The sequence below is a fragment of the Delphinus delphis genome, chromosome 8, assembly GCF_949987515.2.
Source record: "Delphinus delphis chromosome 8, mDelDel1.2, whole genome shotgun sequence".
NCBI classification, from domain to species: Eukaryota; Metazoa; Chordata; class Mammalia; order Artiodactyla; family Delphinidae; genus Delphinus; species Delphinus delphis.
Window position 1 is genome coordinate 105,858,162 of NC_082690.1, and position 26,441 is coordinate 105,884,602.

At 45.1% G+C, this 26,441-nt stretch overlaps 1 protein-coding gene and 1 pseudogene across 1 annotated transcript in view; one reads left to right on the plus strand and one right to left on the minus strand.

Annotated features, from left to right (window-relative positions):
* Positions 1 to 2,570: 2,570 nt before the first annotated feature.
* Positions 2,571 to 26,441, minus strand: part of TESMIN (testis expressed metallothionein like protein) — a 38,035-nt gene continuing 14,164 nt past the window's right edge. Inside the window, exons 6-10 of the mRNA XM_060017555.1 lie at positions 25,164 to 25,235; positions 10,081 to 10,183; positions 6,096 to 6,233; positions 4,635 to 4,810; positions 2,571 to 2,894 (exon numbers count right to left, since the gene is read on the minus strand). Coding sequence (XP_059873538.1) covers positions 2,687 to 2,894; positions 4,635 to 4,810; positions 6,096 to 6,233; positions 10,081 to 10,183; positions 25,164 to 25,235 — 697 coding nt within the window. The 3' untranslated portion in view covers positions 2,571 to 2,686. The remainder of the gene's footprint in view (positions 2,895 to 4,634; positions 4,811 to 6,095; positions 6,234 to 10,080; positions 10,184 to 25,163; positions 25,236 to 26,441) is intronic.
* On the plus strand, positions 8,745 to 9,116 carry LOC132429302 (glutamyl-tRNA(Gln) amidotransferase subunit C, mitochondrial pseudogene; annotated as a pseudogene).

A 26,441-nucleotide genomic window follows, 5' to 3' on the forward strand; every position in this document is an offset into this window, starting at 1 on the left:
ATAAACCAGTAATGGTAAGTAAAGTGTCTTCCTGAGTTCTGTGAGCTGTTATAACAAATTATCTAACCCGAGGAGGGGTCATGGGAGCTTCAGGTTTGTAGTAAAGTCAGACAGAAGTGGGGGTAACCTGGGACCCACTACGTGTGATTGGTGTCTGCAGTGGGGGCAGTCTTGTGGGACTGAGGCCTTAATCCTGTGGAGTCTGAATTCAATTCAATTCAATTACAGGACACCTGAGAGTTGGAGAATTGGTTGGTGTTGGAAAAAATTTAAAACACCACGCATTTGGTGTCGGAAGTGTGAGTAGAGAAATAGTTCTCTTTTAGCGTGTGCCATTTTTGTTTAAATGACTTTTTCTCGGATTCCTGGAAAGATAAGATGTAAGCTAAACTGCATTTCTGGAAAAACAAAAACCCTGCAGATAATCTAACCTAATCACAAAGGTGGCCCATGTCATTTAGTACACAGAAGGTAGAAAGATGACAAGGTGGTTAAATTTGCACAGCCACACCCAGAAATAAGGACATACTATTTTTATTTTTATATGGTTTTAAAATAGCATTACTTCTCTCTCAGAAGCAAAAAGACGTGCTTTTATGTTTTTTTAGTCATCCTATGTAACTTTAACCCTGGGCATTAGAGTGGCTTTATTCACAACTCTACTTTGGCTTTTACTTCTCATACTGAATTTTCTACAAGTTGTACTGACTTAATAAATTCTCTCCACTGAGAATCCCTGCAGGGGTCATGCCTTTCCAGATGCCCTTTCCCTAACTTTCAGGCTTCAGCTCAGTGTACCTGGCCACAGCCTGAGTATCCTCAGGCAGCACCAAAGGTCCCTTAGCTCACAGGAGCCCAGGTTCCAGGCGGACTCCCCTGAAATGCTGGGGTCATTGCCCTAAGGATTGCTGCTCACCTTGCTGGTCAGGGCTGCCTCCGGCCTCTGCAGGGGGCTGTACCTAGTTGCAGGGTCTTTCTAGGCAGCTGTTTGCCTCAAAGTAGTCCTGGAGGACACTGTTCCCTTCCCCTCCCTCCACACCTGCACCGTGCAGCTCCTGGGCACTTACAATGTGCCTGATGCAAATTGGAATGTGCTACAAGTGTAAAATACACACTGGATTTCAAATATTCGGTACATACAAAGAATGTGAACTATCTCAATCATTTTTATTTTGATTATACGTTGAAATGATAGTGTTGGGGATATATGGGGTTAAATAAAAGATTATTAAACTGATTTCACCTGTTCCTTTTTTACTTTTCTCATATATGGCTACTAGAAAATTCTAAATTATATGTGGTCGGCAGATATTGCAGTTGGCAGCACTGCCAAGAGGGACATGGAAAGGAGGGCAGCCCTCCCAGAAGGAGTCACAAAGCCCCCCATTTCCAAGTCCCCTTCCAGCCCCCAAGGGTGAAGTGGGCTAGGTGGGCTCCTCCACAGCGTCCCCTCCCTGCTCTGTCTCGAGATGTTGATGGGACTGAAAGCACGCAGAGCAACAGGGAACACTGCTCATGGAGAACTCCGTCATCCTACAATGCTTGTCTCTACCTCCGGCTTTCTGCCACAGAACCCAGATCCCAAGGGGTCACAAAGGCGTTGAAACAGAGAAGAATTAAGAATTTCTTTTCCCCGCTTTGGCTCCCCATCAGAGCTAGGCTGTTCCAAACACAACTCAACAAATCATCAGCTTGCTCCTTGGCTCCTGGCTTACTGGTGTGCCTAGTGGCCAGGCCCTATGACCCCACTTCTTTTAGTGGTGTGTTTGTAAATGAGCTTTCTAAACATTCTCCAAGGGGCCAATACTATTAATGAACACAGAAACATAACAAATAGACTTTTCCACTACTAAGTTAATTACAACAATGGAAGACATGTCAAAATTTTATTCCTCTTTTCTTTTACAATAGAACCAAAAGAGAGTCAACTTAATAACTTATCTTACCTGCTGATTTCTGCAAACTAGTTACTTTACAAACAATAATAATATTATAACAATAATTATGGAGAAGTTAATTGGATAATAGAGCTTTTCCACAATTTAAATGGAAACACATAAGAAACTAGATAATTTTCAGTCCCACAACTCAAAATGCTACTGACCAAACCAACCCTGCTGTCTGCATTTCACTGTGGCCCTAGAGGAGACTGGTAATTCCTGTGACTCTGGGGAAACATCTACACTCAGAAATTCTCCAAGGTATTCAGTAGTTCTCTACAGATTTTAAGTTGTATCTTAGCAGCCTATCTGGAGAATTTGTTTCTAAACAATTTAGGGGAAAATCATTATGGCTTTTTATGCAGAGAACCCGCCAGAGGAAGAAATTCCCGGGAGAGGGTGAAGTCAATAGGAATGGACTTCTACTTCTCTCCAGGGCCTGCTTCCACCCTCCATGACTCAGTGTTAGTGCAGACAGTTCTCCCGGGATCACAGGAACACATGCTCTCTCCTCGGGTCCAGACAACAGCAGTTATGTCATGCACCTCCTCAAAAACGGAGGGAGGGTTTTAATCGCCAAATCCCTCAGAGACTCTGAGTAACCCCTTGGTGCCCTGATGCAGAGGGAAAGCTTGATTTTAACGATGAAGCTGTTGGTGTAGACCTGGCCTCTTGGTCCTTAAAACAACTTTTCTAAACGAGTTTTCCTGCAGAATATGGAGACGAAATCCACATGCAGGCACATTTCACCACGTTGTACTTGACTCAATGTTCAACCCTTTGGATTTAAACTCAATATGGAGAATCTGCGACAAGCATCTCCCGAATTCCTCTAAGATCATCTGCTCTGCCAAGCTCTCGGAGCAGTGCTCCTTCTCGGCCTCTTCGCCCTGAGCCAGCAGGCAGGCGCACGTGGCTTCCACCACCTCCCAGGAGATGCATGAGGATGACTGCCTGTCAGAAGCAGACCAGTTAAAGGCCACGTTCAATCACTCCACTGTTTTTAAATACCTTTCGTATTCAAGGAGACGTGTTTGTCAAAGCATTGTAAGAATGTCACCGGTAAAATCTAATGTCTTCCTAACACTGGAAGCTATGTTACCTGTCATGACATAAAGGATTGCTCTTAGAAGAAGAATACAGAGGTCAGGTGAATCTGTCAGCTCCTAGACGTCCCTCTCACGGCAGATCCTAAATTTTCTCAAACTGAGATCCACTAAGGAGCCCAGAGACCTGGGCTGCAGTATCAAGCCCATGGGCTGGGCAGCGGTCGAAGCAGCAGGAATCTTAGCTAAGACAAGCCATGCAGCCTTGCTCTAAGCTCTGTGCACAAGTCTACCTGAGGAAAGCGGCAGTAGGACAGCTACCCAGGGCACCGGCCCCTTGCGCTACAGACGCACAATGGCTCTGAGGACTCGCCTCCTAGGGGGCGTTTTGTCAGCATGGCCTTGCCTCGGAATGCCCCCTGGATCCCTGAAGAGGTTCTGTTGTACGGGACCAGCCACTCTCCCCACTGGGCTCAAGGGGCCACTGTGGCTTAGCTAGATAGTTGCCCAAGTCATGCTCAAACTGAAAAAATTTAGGAAAACTATAAAGTATTAAAAAGTATTGGATTATGAAAATATAGACGTTGGGATTGGTTAAAATCTCTCTATAAAGGCAATACACGATGACTTCTGTTGAAGATGAAAGAACAGGGCTGTCCTCGGGTCAAGAGTCTTAACATTTTGAGACCAGACTCCAACGCATGGAGCGTGGAGCCCCTATCACATCCCATCGGACACACAACATCCCCGTGTCAGGCAATGTTTTCACATATAATTTCACAGAAGATGCAGCCATGTTTCAGTACATTTTTACCAATGACGACCTCTGCAGGTCACAGTGATGAGTATTTCTGATGTCTCTAACCAAATAAGCATGAACTTGGCTTTTCTACATGTTATCAATTAATTAATGATATCCAGTACTTTATCATGACATGACCCATCACAGAGAACTCAAAGAAACTTTTTAAAATGGATGAATCTAGTCCAATATATAATAAAATTATTACTCAATCTTTGAGACCTGCTAGGAGTATAATATGACCTCAGAATAATTAAATGGGAAGATATCCAACTAAAGTGGACTCCATAATCACTTTAGTAAGGAATACAGCACACACCGAGAACATCTCTCTGCCGTCACTTCCTGTGGTAAAGAGTGGTTCGGGTGTTTGCTGCCTAGAGATCATGCCCTTGCCTCCTGAGGTCCTGTAGGGACCTTCTGCTCTCGTACGAAACCAGGGGTAACTCAGGCGGTCAGGACAAAAAGGTCAAGCTAAGAGGACAAATAGGACCAAGCGAATTCGACAGCAGGCGCTCCTCTGAGCTAACAGTGTGTGATCTAGGGTTGGTCAAGACAGAGAAAGAAACTGGCGTCTTCCTTCCCCATCCCTTGTCCCCCACCTACAGACAAACACGCTTTCTTTCCAGTGTGTAAACCGTTTTAACTCTCCTCTCAAATTTTATCTTTTTTTTGGCCGCGCTGCACGGCTTATGGGGGGATCTTAGTTCCCCGGCCAGGGATTGAAACCGGGCCCCGGCAGTGAAAGCGCGGAGCTCTAACCACTGGACTGCCAGGGAATTTCCAACTCTCCTCTCAAAATAACCTTGAATTCCCCTATTAGGAGGGTTAGTTCAGAGTACCTACCTATCTTTTCTGAATTTTGGTAGTCCTGAAAATTTAGTTGTTGACAAATGATGGCCGCCTTCAAAACCTCCGATTTCCATATAGTTTGGCATGTTCATTAGTGTTTTTCGTTCTGGGCTTTCTTCATAATTTTTGCAATCGATGCATTTGCAAATAGAAGAACACATAATTTTGGCCTGGTAATGTAAAATGCTTCAATAAAATTAGGTTGTCCTACCATTCATCAAAAACCAACAAATTCTATTTGGATCTTAAATAACTGTTTATATCTGTGTGTGCACGCACGTATGTAATCTGCGATTTTCATACCAAAGAAAGGCAGAAGTGAAGAGGGGCAGGTGACTGTGATGTGAAGAGAGGTGGGGAGGGGCCCCCGAGGGCCAGTGGGCGGGTGTGGGTGTGAGCCCCGAGCAGAGAGTGGGGTCTCTCCCTCGTCCAGCGGAGCACAGCGAAGGCTCCATCTGACCCTTGTTCTAATCGAAGCCTGCCTCAGCCGGTCATAGCACTCCAGCCCGACCACCCTTCTCCTTCAGCACCGAGGGTGTCGTGCTGGCTCCGCTGTTGCAGAGAACGTGCGCGTGGTAGAACATGAAACCCACCCGAGGCCGGGCCTGCGGTGGGCATTCTAGGGGGAGGCCCTTCCTGCTTCCTTGTGGGTGGACTTTGTTTCTTGCCACACAGTTGTGTGACACTCAGGGCTGGGGACCAACCCCTTGCTCAGGCCCGGCCTGGGGGCAGTCAGAAGGCTGGCCCTGTGACACTCTGGTTTCCAGTTTCCTCTTAGTTTCAGCCCCTGGGGGTTTCCGTCTGTCCTTTCCAGCTCAGACATGCATCTAATGGGGTGTGTTTTATTCTGCACCTCTGGGTGTTTTGAATAGGAGGTTCTTCGAGATTGCTAGTCTGTTGTAATGCCAGACGCTACAGGACATCAGCACTTTGCGTGGGCCACTGCCCGGCAGAGGAAAGTGGGCTGACACACTGTCCCGGCAGCCATACGAGCTGCTTGGGAGCTGCCTGCTCAGAGCACCCAGGTGAATGCTCACCTGAGGACAAGGCTGCCCCCACTACCCCACCCAGAGCGTCTCCGCCCTGCTCAGCAAGGAAAAGGCCCGCCTCTGGGAGCCACCAGGTGCTGGCCACTGAGGGGAGCTCCAGCCCCTGGTCAGCAGCTGCAGGGCGGGCAAGGCCCTGGCACTGGGCACCCTCTGCTGGACAGTCAGGGCGGGCTCGGGGGAGACAACATGCTCCCAAAGGAGGCCTGAGCTCATTTACTTGATTCGTAAGGCGTAATTCACATTTGAGAAATTAAGGTAGATTGGTGGGTGCCCTTTTAGAAGCCCTGGAAGGAAGAAATTAAATTATATTTCTCCCTTTAAATTGAAGATTTTTTTAACCACAAAGTTACTTAGGCCATATATTTAGCTGGTTTTTAAAAATAATACTTAGGAATTGCTGACTGACCTCAAAGCATTCACAGTAATTCTTAAGGCAGCCTGACTTCTTGCAATTACATCCTTTGCTGTGTCGAGGCTTAACGTCTCCCAATTGTCCTTTCCCAATTTTTTGTTGGAAAGCTTCCGGATTTCTATCAAGACATGCCTAAGACAGAAAATGCAAAACTCCATCAAGATATATTTTATTATTTAAAAATAATGTTCAGTGCAAAGTACCTGGCTTGCCCGACGAGCAGTGTGCCTCATCTCCTCACATCGTTGAGGAAGTGCATCACCCCCCCATTTCATTTTAATTCATTTGAACACTTAAAGGTAGAAAATTTATGGACAGTAATGATGTGATGGAAATCATTGTGTCCATGTGGACATATTTCCTTCCTGCATCTCTTGTACTTTTTTTCCTGAGATAGTTGGGATCATGGTACTCTGACACCAGCTCACGTTTGCTAAACGTGCACGGCGTTCCACTTTCTGTGTGACTTATACGCGTTCTCTCATTTAATCCTCACAGCAACCTTGTGGAGGAAACACTACCACTGTTCTTGCTGTCTGCTGGATGAAGAGACTGAGGCACCGAGAGGTCAGATGACAGCGACCAAGTGATGGAGTCCGGTTCCGGTCCCTGTGCTCACGTCCAGCCCCGGTTCTCAACCAGCAGGTGCCTGTCTCATACATCACGCTCGGCTTTTTATCGTGCTTTGTTTGTTTGACTCTTCTACCTGTCTGCTACCTATCTAGACTATTGTCAATGACAAGGTGAGGCCGTGCTCTTTATAAAGCTGGGCTGGAGCAACGCGGAAGGCACAGCGGCAGCCCCCGTCCTCCCTCTCCCCTCACAGGTGAGCAGCGGGGATCCGGTCGGCACCAGAGCCCTGGAGGTCCCCATCGCTGCAGAAGGGCCTTTGCAGTGAGGCTGCTGTGTTTGTGTGCTTTCACTTTTTACTGCAGCACGAGGGATGGTGGACGTGATGAATCTGAGCATGTGTGAGCCCCGTGCGACCCCACCCAGACCAGGTCAGAGGACAGTCCAGCCCACCCATGCCGAGGTCCCTCATGACTCCTCCCCATTAACACACGCCTGAGGGAACCTCTATTCTGACTGGGATTGCTTTAATTTTGCCTGTTCTGGAACTTCATCTAAGTGGAACCATTTGGTGTGTATTCTTTTCCATCTGGCTTCTTTCATTAGCGCCGTGTGAGATTCTCCGGGCTGTGGCACAGAGCTGTGGGTCTTTGTTTTTCATTGATGTGTGTCACCTGTTAGATGATACACCCCGACAGATCTATCCATTCTACCACTGAACACACGGATTGTTTCCAGTTTCGGGCTATTATGAATAAAACTGCTATGAACATTTTTTTTTTTTTTTTTTTTGCGGTACGCGGGCCTCTCACTGTTGTGGCCTCTCCCGTTGCGGAGCACAGGCTCCGGACGCGCAGGCTCAGCGGCCATGGCTCACAGGCCCAGCTGCTCCGCGGCACGCGGGATCCTCCCGGACCAGGGCACAAACCGGTGTCCCCTGCATAAGCAGGCGGACTCTCAACCACTGCGCCACCAGGGAAGCCCTGCTGTGAACATTTTTGTACAAGCCTCTGGTAGACATGTAAACTCATTTCTAGGGGCTCTGTTTTTAGGAATGAACTGCTGGATCACAGCACATACAAAGGTTTAGTTTTAGTAACTATTGCCAAACAATTTTCCAAAGTGCTGGTACCAATTTACATCCCTACCAGCAATGCATGAGAATTCCAACACTTTTTTTAAAAAATAAATTTATTTATTTATTTTTGGCTGCATTGGGTCTTCGTTGTTGTGCACGGGCTTTCCCTTGTTGCAGAGCACAGGCTCTAGGCGCATGGGCTTCAGTAGCTGTGGCTTGTGGGCTCTAGAGTGCAGGCTCAGTAGTTGTGGTGCATGGGCTTAGTTGTTCCGTGGCATGTGGGATCTTCCCGGACCAGGGCTCGAACCCGTGTTCCCTGCGTTAGCAGGTGGATTCTTAACCACTGTGCCACCAGGGAGGTCCCCCAACACTTTTCAAATAGAACTTTTTATACTTTTAATTGCAGACAGTATCCTTTACCCCTGAAGAAAAGGCTACTATACTGAAGCTTAGATGCAATTGAAGCTGTGGATCTGCCTGTATCAAAATTGATATTTTCAACTGATGTATCTATAATTCAAGAGGCAAGTTAAAGTATTTTAGAAAACATAAACAGCCCAACCATGGCACAGTAGGAGAGCCTCGAGTCCACAGGGGATGGCCCTCAGTCTCCCTGGGTAAGTGAGAGGACACCAAGCCGTGGCCCGAGCAGGGGGGCTGTGCTCCCTTCTCTGCTAATCTTTCGTGCCCACGGGAAGGGATGAAAACTGCCCCTAATGCATTTAGCCTTTAGCAGGTGGCCTGCGGGGCTCTCCAAGGTGCCGTCTGCCCCTAGATTCTCCCTTCACCGGGAAGCCAAGGAGAATAAAAATCAGTCTAGGTAACGATGGCCGAGAGCTTTCACCCGACTTTCTTCACACAGTGGACCTCTCCGCCTTTTCAGACTACACTCTTTGAACTCAGGCTTATCTGCTGCATAACACAATCCGAATTTCTAAACCTCAAATCAAGGCAACGTGGAGGAGGACGCTCTACGGAGGCCGAGGAGGAGAGAAATGTGGACGCGGGCCGTGTGTCTGGGCCTTCGGGCGTTGGCGGGCGGGTGCCGGGGCTTCACCTCCAAGGCCCATCCTCAGGGAAGCCGCCGGGTCACGGCCGAGCTGATCGAGCACCTGGAGCGGCTAGCGCTTGTGGACTTCGGCAGCCAAGAGGCCGTGGCACGGCTGGAGAAAGCCATCGCCTTCGCCGACCGGCTCCGCGCCGTGGACACGGACCGGGTGGAGCCCAAAGAGTCAGTTCTGGAGGACAGATGTCTGCACCTGAGATCCGACAATGTGGTAGAAGGCAACTGTGCTGAAGAACTACTACAAAACTCCCACCGGGGTGTGGAGGAGTGTTTTGTGGCTCCCGCAGGTAATATCTCTTGACCAAAGCTGGATGAAAAAGAGCCCTTCGCACACGGCTGAGTAGCTGTTCTGGGAAGGGGTGCCCTCTAAAAACGTGGACGTGCAATGACTGCTTTGTTATGAACACTAATGCTCCCACTCCCTTCAGCCACCTGAATAAAGCGACGGCTAGGTATCTCTTAGTAACTAACTCTTTTGAAGACAGAATTGGGAAAGATCTAGCCAAAATAAGGCAGCGTCCCTGATGCCAATGGAAGTAGAAGGTATTGCCAGTTTCCAAGGAAATGGATCAAATGTACTCACAGGCTTTTCTGTATGGAAGACCTTATCCCCTCCCCAAAAGACTGTCTACCGAACTGCATTTAAGTGAGTTTTTCTAACTGTTAGACATTGTAACTGATCACTGTGTGACACCCTGAGTTGTCCTTTTCAGTTGCTGCTTCCAGTGACTTGAGCAGCCTTTTATCTTTACTGAACACACTTAAATTTGTTCTTGGGTGCCCGCTTTGTTCCAAGCAGAGGGCTGCCTTTCTGCTAAGGTTAGGAGGCAGCTTGGGGGGTGGATGTGTTTATGGCCTTCATGGTTGTGACTTCGCGTGTGTATACTTAGCCCCGACTCGCTGAGTTGTATACATTAAGTGTACAGCTTTCTACGGGTCAACTGTGTTTCAGTGAAGTGGCTAAAAAAAAGACAGCGTGGGTACTTCCATGCTCTTAAACCAGACCCTTCTGGGACCCTGCTGCCCCCATGAAGCCCTCCCGTGCCGGTGGAGAATAAAGGTCTTTCTCCAGCCGCCACTCTCACAACAGCCCCAGTCATGGTCAATACCGCCACCTTCAGGCATAGAGTCCTATTTAACGTATACTCTTCAACACTTTGGGTTTTCCCAATACTGAAATTAGAAATCTGAGGAGATCGTTTTGTGAATATCCCCTGCACTTTTAAATGCTTTCAGAATGTGTGTATTTAATGGAAATTTGTTACCTTAATGGCCTCAAACCGTTCCATGTCATGATGTAAATTGTTGCAACAATTATTACAATTGCACTTGTTGCAAAAGTCCCCGCTTGCAAAGCAATCACAGTACCTGTGAATAAAACAACACAGTGTGTCAAAGGCACCGCTGCGAGTAGTTAAAAACAAGCGTGCACACACCTACAGGGAGAGAGCTGGTCACACGCCAAGTCAACACAACTTTTAGTTACGCGATTCTCCTCTTCATGTGAAAATTAGATCCACTGGGATGATGCTTTCCAGTGACCAACACAGGAGAGAGAGACTCGTTAAAAACCATTGGTTTCATAAAATAGGCATGTGCAGAGTAAACAATTTCCTGGACAGTGTCCGCTGGCGTCCACTGTCTCCTGCCCCTAATGCCCGCCGCCCTTCTCCCAGGAACACTGTAAGCTGGTGAGCAAAGAGCCACTTTCCCATCAACCATCCCAACCCGGCTGAAAGTGAGTTCACCTCTCGGCCAGACCTCGCCTACGAGAAAAGAACGAAGGGACCTAGAGGTGGCCCCTGGCCCAGGCTTTGCGTCACTTTCATTCCATGTCAGTGGTGGAGAAAGGAGGCATGACTGGGTCAGAAACACGGGTGTGACACGAGTGCTGTCACACTGTGATAATACATATCGTCCACGAGCAGAGTCCACAGGACAGCGTGCTGAGCAGACCCTGTTCCAGCACCTGCCCCTGGGATCCTGGAGTCAGACGGGCAGTGCCCGGCAGTTCAAGGGCAGTGCCGAGCACCTTCTCTGCTGCGTTTCCCTTGAAGACCTCTCAGCGTTTATGACTGTGAACCGCTTTACATGCTCTCGTAGGAGCCTGCTCTTGTGCTGTGCGACAGAGGCCCTAGTAGGCCTGAGGTTTACACCTTTTCAGTACGGGCGGGGGCAAGACACTTTCCTCAACTCCTGTAAAGATTCATGCAAAATATCCTGCTTGTAACCTGCGCCCTCGAGAGCCTTCGGGAGGCTCATCAGCCACCCCACGGCCTCAGCCTGTGACTAGAGAAGACCCCCAGCGTTCTCTTCCGAGAGCATGAGTCATTGAAAAGAGCTTCAAATGCACGTCTAACATCAGCTCTGCTTCTGGCCCCCCACGTTATCTGATCCAGGTTATCAGTCAGCGTCTGGAGGCAGGAAGCCCTGGCACCTGACCTCCCGGGCTCGCAGGGTTGCTGAGGGAAGGCCTGTGCTTCCCACATAGCGGGTGCCTCTGACAGAGTGCTGAACGAATGCAGGAGGGCCTCTGCGTCAGGCTATATGGTGGACTAGATGTTTGCAGAAACCTTCCTGTTACAGAGTTCCTGAACACAATTCTTTTAATATTACTATTATTTTTTTTAACTTTTAATATTTTTAAATAATATGTCAAACCAAGAGGAGAGTAAAGGAGATTGTCAGATGTGAAAAGATATGGAACTGTGAAGCCAGACAGGTGAGTTCTGTAGCTGCCAAGTGTGGTCCTGGGCCCTCTGCAGGTCCTAGGGATCAAATGGGCCACTCCTGCAGGAGACAGGAGACAAAGTCTGCGCTACAGAAGGGGGGAGTTGGATCAAAAAAAACCCATATAAAGTGTGAATCCTTGAAAGGCCACCTCCCCACAAAGCTACTTCACAGAAGGAGAGCGTGGAGACACAGCACTGTCTGAGCCACAGGCAGAGAGCAAGGGGAAAATGTGAGTTTTTCCTGACCACTAGGTTGGACAGAAGGGAGCGGAGACAATTACAGAAGATTCGGAGGCTGGAAAACAGAGGGGAGAGAGTTAATGGACAGCAGATTCAAGAACTCTGAAACCTGAGCTAGCAAGAGAGAGTGGAGAAGCAGCTCTGAAGGCACAAATGGGTGGCAGGCACCAGGCTGCTCTGAAGTGGGGTGAAGGTGGCTGAAATTCTATTTAGGAGATAGGGGGTCCCCAGGCTCCTTCCCTTCCAGTACCTGACTGCTCCTCCACCACCATGGCAAGAGACTGAAATTACTCTCTGGGGTAAAACAATTGAGGACTGGGGTATTCTAAAGAACAAAAGGGGGAAAGGTGAATCTGAGACCCCCAGGTTTTTCCACTCAGCCCTTAGAATTCTAGCAGGAGATTGGAAAGGCCTTCTCTGAGGACCCACTAGCCCAAGAGAAAATATAGAGAGTCTGACGTTGAGATTCCCCAATAAGTGGCTTGGTAAGATCACCCTACGGTGGAGCCACAGGGAGCAAGCTCCCACCAACGTACCAAGAGCCCCCTCCCTTCTGCCTGTTCTTAACCATGAGCAGAATGGCAGGCAATGATCTGCAGACATTTTAGGGACTCATCCAATATGAAAGACAGAGGCCTAAAGAAACAGACTCTGAAGGGAAAAGAAAAGGGGGCGGGGGACAAGGGGGTATCAATAGCCTTGGAAAGATTAAGAAAAGTTATTGTATCCAGGAAACAAGAACACAATGCTAAAAAACACTCAGAGTACAAAAGATACATTATGTAAAATAAAAAAGTAATCACAGGGATGAAAAACTTAACAGAAGATAAGAAAACAGAACACACATACAAAAAAGTAGAAAACAATAGGAGAAAGAAGAATGTAGAGGAGCATCAGAGGGTCCAACACTTATGTAAAAAATAAGGGTTCCAGAAAGACAGAATTTTAAGAATGAAGGGGAGAAAGTAAGTCAAGAACATTTCCCAGCGCTAAGGGGCATGGGTTCCCAGAGTGAAAGGGACTGCCAAATGGCCAGAACAAGACACCGCTCACCAAATTTCAGAGCACGGGGCACAAAGAGAAGCTCCCACAAGGTTCTAGAAAGAATAAAATAGGTTTCATACAAAGGGCAAGAAAAAAGTTCATAGCAATACTGGAATCTAGAAGAAAATGCAGCAAAGCCTTCAAAATTTTAAAGGAAAATTCCACTAGTTGAAGGTGGAAATCCCATTGTCCATCCAAAATGATCATGTCAGTGAGAGGACAGACTACGACATCTTTAGACACATACGGTCTGAAAACATTCTCTCCCATCACTCTTGCTCGGGAAGCTACTGGAGGACATGCTGCACCAAAATGATGCAGTGAATCAAATGAGGAACATAATGGAATCCAGGAGCCAGGGGCTCAAACCTGAGGAAGAAGCAAAGGGAACCCTGGGCCTGATGCTGGAGGGAGGGTCCAAGAGAACTGTGCAGCAGGCCTGGAAACCAACCACCCAAGAGCAGGGCGGTGACGGCTGCAGGAAAGGCTTCCTCCAGACCAATTCACTGAGTACCTAGTGTGTTGGAGCACGTTGAGAGAACAGTTACACAAGCGGAGAAGAGTTAAGGGTTAAGTTAGTGTTAGGTACATTAGAAAACTGAGTACTGACTCACGGGAAAAGGTAAAGAAGTGCAGGAAGAAAATTAATCAAGGCTTAGCAGTGAGTAGTGTTTTCATAGTCATAAAAAGTAAACACTACTGATCCAACCAAGTACATCTGATGTCTGGGAACAGGACATGTGTGTGTTGGGAGGGGGGTTACGTGTGAGTAGCAAGAGGGAAGAGAGCTAAATCCACATCTTTCATGGCACAAATACAAGAGATCATGCCCAAACTGAAAAGCCAAGAAGTAGCAACACAAGCACGTTATTTAGATTTATGGAGGCAAATATTAAAAGATTTGGTTAAGGGCTAAAAGTTCTTGGGGATCAGAAAATAAGGAACAATTGTCAGGGAACTACATTTTTTTGTCATAAGCCTTGTATAACTATTTGGCTCTTTATGTGCATGTGAGCTGGATAAAAATAATAACTAAATGAAAAGTCAGAAAGGATAAACTGAAAGATAAAGAAATTAGATCCAGATTCAGCATAAAAAGACAAAAAAGTTAAAAATATGGAAGAGAGATTAAAAGAAATGGTCGCTAGTTAGAGGGGCTCACGCATGTCTGATTAGCATTACAGAAGGACAGAAAAGAGAAAATGGAAGACAGGTATATTTGGAGTGAGGCTATCTCTGAGTTTTCCAGAACTGTTGAAAGTTGTGGATCCTCAGATTTCAGAAACCTAATGAACCCCAAAAAGGCAAATAAAAAGAAAAATTGAAGACAAAATTGTAAAAAGACCAGAAGAAAAGACATTACCTAGACTAACCACTCACCTCATGTTAGAAATAGTGGAAAACAGTAGAATAATACCTTCGAAGCACTGAGAGAAAAACTGACAATCTAGAATTTTATACCTAGTCAAACTACGCTTACTCACCAAGGTCCAAGCTAGGCATATTTCTTTTCTTGCACCCACACCTTGCTGGGTGCTTTTGTTCATTAACTCTGTCCCCTCTACTTTTTAAACCTTTATGTTGAAGATTTGTAGCTGTGTATCACCAAACACTCATTTTCTTCTTCCCCAAACATCAAGAAAGGGTTTCTACGCTTGCTGCTTATCCTTCCTCATCTCCTATTCTTTCTTTAACCTACTGCGCTCGGACCGTCTTCTCCATCCCCCTAACTCTCAGACAACCTCCTTAACCAGAAAGGCAAGGACCTCTTCACTGCATTTACCTCTCAGCAGCGTGTGACACTATTATGCTCCAGAACCACATTCCCCACTTCCTATCAGACGTTTCCACCCTATCAGACATTTCCACCTCCAACTCAACGTGTCCACACCTTAACTCCTGACCTTCACCTTCAGCCCTCACTGTGCTCACTCTGTAGTCTCTCTCTGCATTCATGGTGTCCATCCACCCAGTAACATGACCCCTGAGTCATTTCTGACGATTACCTTTCTCTCTTTACTCACATCCAAGGGGTTAACCAAGTCTACTGATTCTGGCTCAGAAATGTCTTTGCTAATTTTATTCTTGATACAAGTAAATCATATTTGTTGTAGTTTTTAAAAATGTAAATAAGCAAAAAAGAAAAATTACAATCACCCAGAATCTCACTCCCTAGAGATGATCATTTGGCAAATATATTTCAGAGTTTTTCTGTAAAACTATACATATTAAAATAAATACATGTTGTTTGCTTACATATAATATATAAAAAAAGATCATATTCTATACACTGTTTCAATGTGCTTTCATTATGTAACAATGTCAGTAATCAATGTGACAGCTTGTTTTCATTACTTATCAATACAATGTTATGAGTGTTAATATTACATGTAAATAGATTTACATGCCATTTTAATGACTGAACAATACCCCATTCTACAGTGGCATCATAATTTAGTTAATAATTCCCCTTATACTGAACATTCAGATCATCTTATATATTTTGGAATAATGAACAACACTACACAAGTGGCACTGGCCTCCTTCCTGTTCCGAGAACCGTGTACCCTCTCTCTCTTGCCACAGGGCCTTGGCACCTGCTGCTTCCTCTGCCTAGAACACTCTTATCAACCCACTTTCAGTCTACCTCTGCCCCCTCATCCAACACCCCTCTTGTCCTCTGGGAAGCTTTCCTGGCTGTCATACCTGGTCAGCTCCCCCCGTCGCCCTCTGCCCATTGCTGCTCCTTTCCACCATGACCTCCACGTGTGTGATTGTTTTATTCATGTCTGTCTCCCCCACTAGACTGTGACTGCTGAGAGGGCAGGGACCATAACTCTCTTGCTCATTTCTGTCTTCCCTATTCCTGAAATCACAGGCATTCAAAAATACTTTGTGGAGAGAATAAATGATGAGTGGAGAAAATGCTACAATGCGTATGTTTGAAATGTCTCTTAAATCTGTGGATTTCTTCTTCGTTGCTACCATCTCTGCCCTAGTTCAGGTCATCAGCATCTTTTGTCTACACTGTTGTGATAGCCTCTTAACTTTCAACTTCCTCCACTTTGCCGTTAGGGCTAATTTCCTAAAACATATACCAGGCAAAAAGAAGCAAAGAAAAAGCGGTAATCAGAAAACACAAAAGTGGTATTGTGTATTTCTGGTGGGAATGTAAAATGGTGCAGTCACTGTGAAAACCCGTAAGGTGTTTCCTGAAAAAGTTAAACATAGAATTACCATATAATCCAGCAATGCCACTCCTAGGTATACACCCAAAGAAATGAAAGCAGGGACTCAAGCAGATGCTTGCACACCCGTGCTCATAGGCAGCATTATTCACAACAGTCAAAAGGCAGAAGCAACCCAAGTGTCCATCAACAGATGAACGGATAAACACGCGTGGTCTGTACATACAGTGGAATATTATTCAGCCTGAAAAAAAATAAAGTACTGATACATGCTACAACATGGGTGAACCCTGAAAACATCATGTTAGTGAAAGAAGCCAGACTCAAAAGGACAAATACTGTTTGAAACCACTTACATGAGGTGCCTGGAATATGAAAACTAAGAGACAGAAAGTACAGCAGAGGTTACCAGGGGTTGGGGCAAGGGGGTAATGGAAAGCTACTTGATGTGGGCAGAGTTTCCATGTGGGATGATGGTGATGGTTGCACAGCACCGTGACTGTGATTAATGTCACTGAATTATACATTTAAAAATGGTTAAAATGGTACATTTCATGTTTTGCATATTTTACCACGATTTTAAAAAGCAAAAGGTGCAGAGAGCATGTGTGAAATGCTGCCATTTTACTGGGGAAAGAAAAGAACTTCAATAGATAAACTTTAAGACTTCAGAGGGAGACGCAAGAGGGAGGAGACATGGGGACATATGTATATGTATAGCTGATTCACTTCATTATAAAGCAGAAACTAACGCACCCTTGTAAAGCATTTACACTCCAATAAAGATGTTAAAAAAAAAAAGCCTTCAAAAAAAGGTGGTACAAGTAATTCCACGTGTACCAATAATAAGACAAAGAATGCAGATGGATTTTTAAAGTCTATTAAAACATGGGTTATTAGATTTGCTCTTTAAAAAGCCAACTATATTTAGATTACAGGAGACACACCTGAAACATAACTACCACACAGAAAGTATGAACATAAAGGGATGTTATGAGCACAACCTGCTAATACTAACCAAAGAAAATGTGGTATAGCAACATTAATATGAAACCCAAAAAAAAACCAAATATAAAGCAAAAAGCAATAGGTTACAGAGATATATTTAACAGTCGTTGGAATAATTCACAAAAAAGATATAACAATCACGAATTTGTATAACCCTTCATTATAGACTCAAAATATACAAACCAAAATGGAATTATAAGGGAAAAATAAGCAAATTCACAATCACAGTGAGAGGTCTTAATGCACTTCTATCAAAAACAGATAAATCACTCAAAATTTAATAAGCATTTAGCAGATTTAAAAAACAAAATTAACAAACTGGAGCTAATGGATAGTAAATGTATCTAACAAATAGAGAATATACATTTTTAAGTTAATATAGAATATTTTAAAAATCGATCAAACATTAAGTCATAAGGAAGTCTTCATTAATTTCAAAGCATTGATATCATATAGACCATATTATCTTACCACATTATAATTAAACATAAAAATTAACAACAAAAATGTTGCTTAAAAAATATATATACATACACATATATGCATACATACATGTCTGGATACTTTGAAATGTACACCTAAATAAGTCATGAGGTGAAGAGAACATTATAATGAAAATTACAAAATATTTTGAGTGAATGACAATGAAAGTAGCACATAACTCTTGGAGGATGTAGCAAAGCAGTACCTACAGGCAGTTTATAGTTTTACATGCATTTCCTCAAAAATCAAAAAAGACTGGAAATAAATAAGCATTTAACACAAAAAGCTAGCAAAACAAGAGAGTAAAATAATAAAAGTATGAGGGAGAAAATAGTAAAGAGTAAAAGTCACTGTATTTCTGAAATAGGAAACAGAAAGACTAGCAAGAAGTGACCGCCTGGAGGGGTGGGATGTGGGGGTGGGAGGGAGGGACACACAAGAGGGAAGAGATATGGGAACATATGTATATGTATAACTGATTCATTTTGTTGTAAAGCAGAAACTAACACACCATTGTAAAGCAATTATACTCCAATAAAGATGTAAAAAAAAAAAAAAAGAAAGACTAGCAAGAAAATCAATAAAACCAAAAGTTGGTGCTCTGAAATGACTGACAAAACAGACAAACCTCTCATGAGACTGACTGAGGAGGAGAAAAGGTACAAATAAACAATAGCAGAAATTAAAATTAGAAAAAGTTAAAGGCTATAACTACAGATACAGAGATAATTTTTAAAATAATAAAAGAATATATGAACAGGGATATATTAATAGACTTGAAAATTTAAAGAAATCAACAATTTTCAAGAAAAAATAAAATAACAAAATGAACTCAAAAAGAAACACAAACTTAGAGAGAGCAATAAGTACTAAATAAAATGAATGAGTAATCCATCTCATATCTCCACTCCAGCCCCCAAAGACGCCAGCCCAGAAAGCTTTACGCACAAAGTTTAATCCAACTTCAGAGAACTAGTAAGTCCTACTTTGCCCAAACCTTTTCAGAGGCTAGAGAAAAAGAAGAGAGTCCAGTGGGAATGGGCAAGACTGCTAATGCATTTTATTAGGCAATTCCGCACTAAAACAAAAACCAAAGAAAATATGAGAAAGGAAAAGTACAGATCTATCTCACTCATGAAAAAGATACAAAAATCCCAAGCAACATATTGAAAACTAAATCTTGCAGTACATACAAAAGATAACATTAGTACATCATGATCAAATTGGGTTTAATCCCTGGTCTACAAGGGTGGATGACCATTAGAAAATGTTGTAATAGATCAAACTGTAAGATTAAAAGAGGAAAGAGGAAAACAATCTGATCATTTCAATGAATGCAGGCAAAAAGGCTTTGATAAAATCACCACTCATTTATAATAAGAATTTAAAAAGAAAACCTCTTAGGAAACCAGGCATAGAAGGACACTTCCTTAGCTCGAAGTGGGCATGTGGCAGAGAAGGACCCACCCTCCCCTTACTCTGCCCCTTGCCAGCAACTCTGGTTGAGCATGTGGTCAACTCCGCTCAATTTCCACTCCGCTTCCCAGCTTCCTACCCGGTATGGTCTGACCACATGACTAGGTTCTGGCCAAAGGGATACAAGTGCAAGTGACTATGGCAGTTTCTGGTTACGCCTTGGAAGGTAAGGAGTGTGCCTTTGCCCTCCTCTTCTTCTTCCCCAGTGGGTGGAATGCAAATGTGAGGGTGGCAGCTGGGGCAGCCTTCTTAGCCCACAGAACCGAACCACTCACCTGAGGATGGCAGAGCAGCTGATAAAGGAGGTGGAGACACTGATACTGATCAGCTGCCCCAGAGCCCTGAAATGGTTGTCATTTAGAGTCTTTGAAATAGTGTCTAAGCATGTCTTCTACCTACTACAGAGCATCTCTCAAAAACCTCCAGCAAATATCTTATTTCGGGCAGGGTAAGGGAATTTTAGGAGTGTTTCTATTAAAATCAGGAGCAAGGCGATGCCAGCACCAGCACTTCCCTTCATCACCGCGCTGAGGTCCGAGCTAAGACTATAAGGCAAGGAAAAGGATGAGATAGGAAAGATACCATGGTCCTTCTCTGCAGGCAAGATGACTGTTTAAATACAAAGGTGGAGGAAATTCACAGGCGAATCACTACAACTAAGAAGCGGGATCCACGCAAGGAGCAGGATTAAGAACCCAGAACCACACCCACATGTGTACTTCAGACCTCGACAGCTGACAGGGAACACACTGCAGTTCGTGGGGGACCATATTACGGTTCTGCAAGAAGTGGTGCTAGAAAATTAATTGTACCTGTGGAAAAAAAAATTAGATTCCTACCTAATGCCACTCAGAAAAATCCATTTCAGGTGCAATAAGGTCTCAATGACAAAAAGCAAACCTTTAAAACTTTTGGAAATAGTCTAATGACACATCTGTGTAACCTTGGGATATGGACAGATTTCTTAAACAGGGCACAAAAAGGCAATAATAATAAAGACACGTAAAAAAACTAATAAAGACACGTGATAATTTTGACTACATTAAATTTAAAACTTCTGTTCATCAAAAGTCACTGCTCACCTTCAGCCATACGTATCGAGGGCCCAGTAGACATCGACCTCTCGCTAGACACTGGTGATACAGTCGTAAATAAGACACAGTCCTCCTTGTCATAAGACTTACGGTCGTGCTCCCTCTTGGGGTTAGAATGAGGGTCAGACAGGGTTGAAAACCCATGTCTAGGGCCGGGATATACACCTTGGCCCCCAGCCAAACTTCCACTCCCTTCTACTACTCATGTGGGCTTCCCCTCCACGCAGAATTGCTGTCCTCTCCTAGTAGGCTCAGACTGGTCTGCTCCTGTTGGTAACAGCGATAGTGGCAGCCACAAGAAGAGAGCTGGAAAAGCATCACCCTCTCTGGTCTCAGGCTCCCCCGCTTGGTGGGTCAGTCAAGACAGAGGTAAGGGTTCCAAGTCTTCAGTGGAAGGAAATCTGACTGCCTGCAGCTTGATGAATGAGAGTGGATGGTGGTCTTTCAGGGCATGCCTCATTCCTGTGAGTTTATGCTCTGTCACCGTGCCATCTGCAGTCTAGGTATTCTCGTACAAGGTATTCGTGCTGTCCCCCTTCTTCAGTCTACTGTCACCATTGCCCAGGAAACCACATCTACAGCCATCACTTGAGGTTTGGTGGCCCCTCTCTTGGCTGTGAAATACCAAGGGAGCACCATCTGTTAAAGATGCTGTCCTTGAGGTACAGACTGTTTCAGTGCTGGCAGGCTGGCAACATTCCAGCACTCTGTGGGTAATCTTACTCTGTCACTTAACGAGAAGGTGATAATACTGTCAAGAAAACACCTGCGATACCCCGTGGTACAGTCACTTCTCACAAGCACATTGTATCCTAGAATTAGCTGTAGTGTTTGAAAAGATTTGAGATGATATATATTCGAAACTCACTCTTCATTCATTGGCACCCTGACAAATCCCCAGCTAGGAACACTTGAAAACATTGGAATAAGTATTTGAAACGCTTTAGATGCATATTTGAGCTGGTAAAAAAAATTAAAGAAATGCCTCAGAGACCAAAAAATGAAAGAGAAGCAAACACTCAGCGGGGGAAGCTGAAGCTGAAGCCTGCAGCTATCTTAGGGCTCCGCTGATCCCAACAACCAAAGGCTTTGGTTTTAACTGTTACAGGGAGGAAGAGCGGGGGACGACAACAACCATAATAATGGCAAACAGAACATCTACAATATGCCAGGCATTGCTCTAAGTGCTTTATACACTCACGCATGTGTTTACATATATTTAATATATTTACATACATTAATGCTCAAGGCATGGGACCAGCTCCAAGATCTACACATAAAGCTGGAACGGTAGAAGGTCTGTACGCAGTGGAAGAATGAACTAGGAAAAATGCCCTGCAAAAGAAAGGGCAAGAAAAATGCATGTGTGCCTTGCCTTGAGAGGAGGGGGCTCACTTGGGTTTGAGACCTGAATTCATATTAACTGTGTGGCCTAAAAAAAAAAGTCTTAGCCAAAAATTTTAGGTTGTCCAAATTGAAGGGGCCACCAAGTCCCAAGTAGAAACAAACTCAAACTTTCTCTGAAGAAATGTACTCTCAAGCCAACCTCAAAGAATTCCCACATATAAAGTTCCAGTGATTATAATTCTCTCTCTCTCTCTCTCTCTCTCTCACACACACACACACACACACACAGAAAATCACAAAATACATGAGGTAACAAGCCATAAGGAGTGAAAGATCGAGAGAAGAAACAAACACCAGAATCAGATAAGCAGAGACTTTAGTATTAGAATTATAAGCTATAGAATAGAAATCAAGTATTTATTATTCTAAAATATAAAAGAAGGGATCAAAAGTATAAGTAAGGAACAAGAGACTATAAAAAAATGACCATCCAGATTTGACCTTCTACTCCACAGAATTCTGGTTAATTCATTCTAGTTAATTAATTAATCCAATTAACCTGAGGCAGAGGCAAAGGCCATTTGAAGAAGCAATATTGGAGACTACCCAATCTATGATTAAAATCTTGATTTAGATTTGATTAGGGTGAAAAATTAGATAGTATAACTTCTCCCAACAAGTCCCACCCAGTATCTCAGCAAAAATTGAGTTGGAATGGAAGATGCTTAAAAAATTGAGTTTGGATTTCTTTAAAGTCGATACATGAAAGGGCTAATTAAAACTGCCATGGAAAAACCCTATACTCGTAACATAAAGCCAATTCCTTCCTTCAGCGTGCTCGTGAAAGAGAAGAGCCCTTTCTCCACTCCACTGCAGAGGGTTCCTTATCACTCTATGAAATTATTGTCCAAAGGTTCAGAACTTAACACATGTCACTGCCTGTATCAAAAAACATCCTGATACAAAAGTGGGTTACAAATCAGTGTTTTAATAACCTAATCATGATGCAGTAAATCAATGTTTAAAATGCATAAAAATTATTAAGAAAATCATTTCCCACAGTGATGGAAAGGTAGACATGAACTACTTATAAAATCTTAAAATCAATTTTTAATAATCGATAAATTTTCAATAAAATAATCACAAAACATTTATCTACCTTTTAATTAAGTTTACATCAACACCATTTTAATTATACAGATTAACTTTATCATTTAAAAATAATTCTCAGCTTTTTTTGGCTAATGGAACAACAACAACAAAAGGTTGGAGCACATGATTTCAGGTTTCGAGCATAATCAGCAAAGGCACGACAAAGAGCGGCTCTAGCAAAGGGGGTGAGTGCAGAGTGGGCCCCTCCTCTCCCACAGCAAGAAGGCAATAGATAACCTTTCCAGACGCGGAAGCAAACTTCAGAAAGCCTGAAAACAGAAGTCACTAAAATGGTAGCTTCTAGGGAGGAGTCCAGAGAGTGGGGAGAGGTGGAGCAGGGTACTAGGACTTTCCATCATAATCAGATATAGTCACTGATTTTTACCCACGTGTATGTATCACTTCGATTTCTAAAAAATACAATAATGTGTTTTTCTCTTTATTAATGGCCAATTAGTAGTAATCATTCTTAACCTTTATCCAGGAGAGACTCCCAAATAAAGTAGGACAAATGCACTCCAAGAAAATTAGATTCCATTGCCTTGAACGTGGCTTAGCTGCGGGGAGTAAAGAGCTAAAGGAAGCCAGTGGTGATGCTTGCTAGCGAAGCAGTGAAGCCTGGTGGCGAAGCAGGCAACGGTGAACCCACCCCTGACTCGCTCCAGTGCGAGTGCCTGTGGCACACTGAGAGACAGAGTGGTGTTGCCGCCAGCACCTGTTCACGGGTCTCTCCAAGAAGCTCCGCGGGGGTACATTTGCCCATTCCTTGGCCTTTCCAAAAGCAGTATTTCCAGAGATAGTTGGTTTCTCAGTGACAGACTGATAACAACCAAACCGCGATGCACTGCTCAGAATGCTGTGTGTTAATTTATGGTGGAAATAACCCCTCCGGTGCCCATAACGTTTGCAGCCTCTACCCAGGGCCCCCTGCTCCTCGGGATGGAGTTACTGAGGAAGCTAAACGGCGGCGCTGAGTGTGCTAACAGAGGCGCAGAGTCACGGGCCACAACGGGAGGGTGCAAGCCCCCCGGCACACGGCACACAGCACACAGCACGTCTCTGGAGAAGGCCGCACCCGTGGCCCCCAGCGACACTGCCTCCCTTCCCTGGACAGCACTGGAAACGCTCTGAGCCTCCTTTTCCTTTGTTCCAGTGCTGACCGAGCCCCCTTGTGATGATAAATTCTTTCTTTAGTGTGTCAAGTCACCGATTAATCTGGAAAGCTGCCTCTAGGCAGGAAGCTCTTTCTTGGGCTTTTCCATTATGAGGTAATCAATAAGTTAAACCCTTCCTGGAGACTCATCTTATCTCCACGTCCTTAAGAGTTACCTCATTCTGTCCCCGGTCATAGTCTACACCTTGCTCTAGGCTTCATGGGTTATTCACAGGCTCCCCAGTCGCCAGCCCAGCCAGCAGCTTGGCAGCCCCTGTGCACAGGAAGCCGCGCCCACCCCCGGCTCTGTCCACTCTAGACTCTACCACCTGGTCCTCCACCGCATCAGAAGTTCTATCTGGGCCGGCCACTCCGGCTTGACAGTGTCGTGTGGTCCAGGCTTTGCCCTCTGCTCTCCTTCCTCCTCACCCAGCTGCATTTTTAGAGCTCCTGATCAGTGGTCTCGTGGCGTTTCCAACGTTCAGACAGGTACAGGCCTCGCATTCACAGACTAAACCAATGACAGCTCAGTATTCACATACAGTCAACCCTAGATTTCAACATTAACTTTAAAAAATCAGATTTTTTCTCCATTTTGTTTTGTGAACCAAGTTTCATGGACTTCTGGATTTTTAGCCACGTCTGCACCCCCACTTCACTGTCCCATCACTGGAGCTCTCAGTGACTTCAGCAGAAGCTCTGCAACGGAAAAATCACGTGGAGATGGTGGCTAGGGTTGTTAGACATCGGGCGAGGCGGCATCTCCTGTTCCATCACGTAACAAAGCTAGGCAGGCACTCAGGGCAGAAGGCAGCAGCCCGGAGCAGAGGCTGAGAGCGGCAGACCACACCAGTAAGAGTCTCCGCGTGACAGGGTGGGGACGGCGGCTCGAGTGCACGGTGCCGTCAGTCGGGGTGGCTGGTCCGCTTCCTATTTCAGCCACACCACCCACCCCGGCCCATGATTCTGCTTCACAACCTACCCTACCACGCTGCTGAGCGAGCCTCCAGGGAGCTGGCACCCCTGGGGGAGAATGTTTCTAAGAGGAATTCAATATAGAGTAAACCAATTCATCAAACTTTTAAAACCTAGGAGGTGGAAATGTTACAGTTAATGCTCAACAAGGATGCCGTGTTTAGCACTTGTCTGGGGCGCTAAACAAGGTAAACCTAAATCCAAGAAAATCACACCACTTGCGGTCCTTTCCTAGGTTAGTTGGTCAAGATAACACCAAAAGATCCCAACCAGGCTTATGCAGAACGTGTGGCTTCTTGTTGCTCTGGTTTACAAGGAGCGTCAGGACCCAGCTGTTGAGTCTCAACTGTAACCTACACGCTACTAGCCATTCAGGTCTGTCTGGACTCTGCTCCACTTACTGACATCTAAACGACCTTATTTCTATTTAATAATGAAGGATTTGGGATTACTTACAATTTCAGACACTGTGATTTGGTACAGTTACATGGCTTTTTAGACTCTGTGTCCCATGAACTAACAGTTACTCTATAAAGATTAAAAAAGAAAATGTATTCAGATCATTACTCTTTAAAAAGGGAATTAGCTAAGCATCTGGTGTTTTTGAACAAATACTGAAAATCTCAACACCAGAGAGTTACAGGTGTTATTTATCGGTGCCTGATCAGGAGGGGGTGCGGCACGCACATTCACACGTGGGGGCGCGAGCCTGGCCAGGTCCAGCTGCACGTCCAGGGACCCTATCGCTGTCTGCTCCCCAAGAAGCCTTCCCCGAGTTTCTTCCACTGATCTGTTTAAACCTCTACTGTGTGTGGCTCCCCACACCAAATAGCTTTTTAGTTTTATTTTCTGTATTTTCCAAAATCAGAACACTAACGAAAAGTATGAATTAAAGACTAACAGATAAACGGCTGTTCACATTGTTAGAGCTGTCCAACTAGGATTACCACCAGTATCAAAGCGTGTTTTGAATGTGTCATGTGGGCATTGGGGACCTCCCTCCTCACCATTCCTTTGGGGATTAGCCTAGAAGCCATCTCCAAGGGTGAAGGAGGAGGAGAGATGAGTGTGCGTTGGAGGCGGCTAAACCTGAGAGGCGGCTGTGGGTTAAGAAACCGAGACAAGTTCCCAAGGGCTGCTTAGAAGTGTTGCTTCTGAGGGGACTTGGGATGTTGGCCACGTGAGGCGGTGGGTAGATCTGGGGACGAGAAGGAGCACACGTGTCAAAACCCCGGCTGTGACTGGGGCTCTCCCTCCCTCCCTCCCTCGAGTTCGGCCACCTGCTCCCCGAGACGGCGTGTGCAGGCTTCGCCTCTGCAACCACTGGCTGCTTCCGGGCAGGGACACATCCTGGTCTCGGGTTTCCTACAGGAGCTGCTACAGTACTTGGCACACACAGGGCTTGCTGACAGTCCCCTGTCACCCCACGGAGCATGGGAACTACCCTCGGCCTGTGCTCCGTGCCCTCACAAACACTACCGTCTCCAGTCAGGGCTGAGGTCGGTCTAAGCCTCAGCTCAGCCCACCCTCCCCTCTGCTCTGGCTGCTTCGCTCATCAGGGCTCCGCCACTCTTCTCACCGGCTCTGCTTCTGTTTCGTGACCCCGTCCTCCCTCATTTGAAACAGCAAATGGTAACTGACTCCTGGGTGAGCTGCTAAGTGTTCCTTCTTCTGGAGATGTCTCTCGTTTTTAAAATAATGTCCCCATACTATGTTACTGAATGCTATATTTAT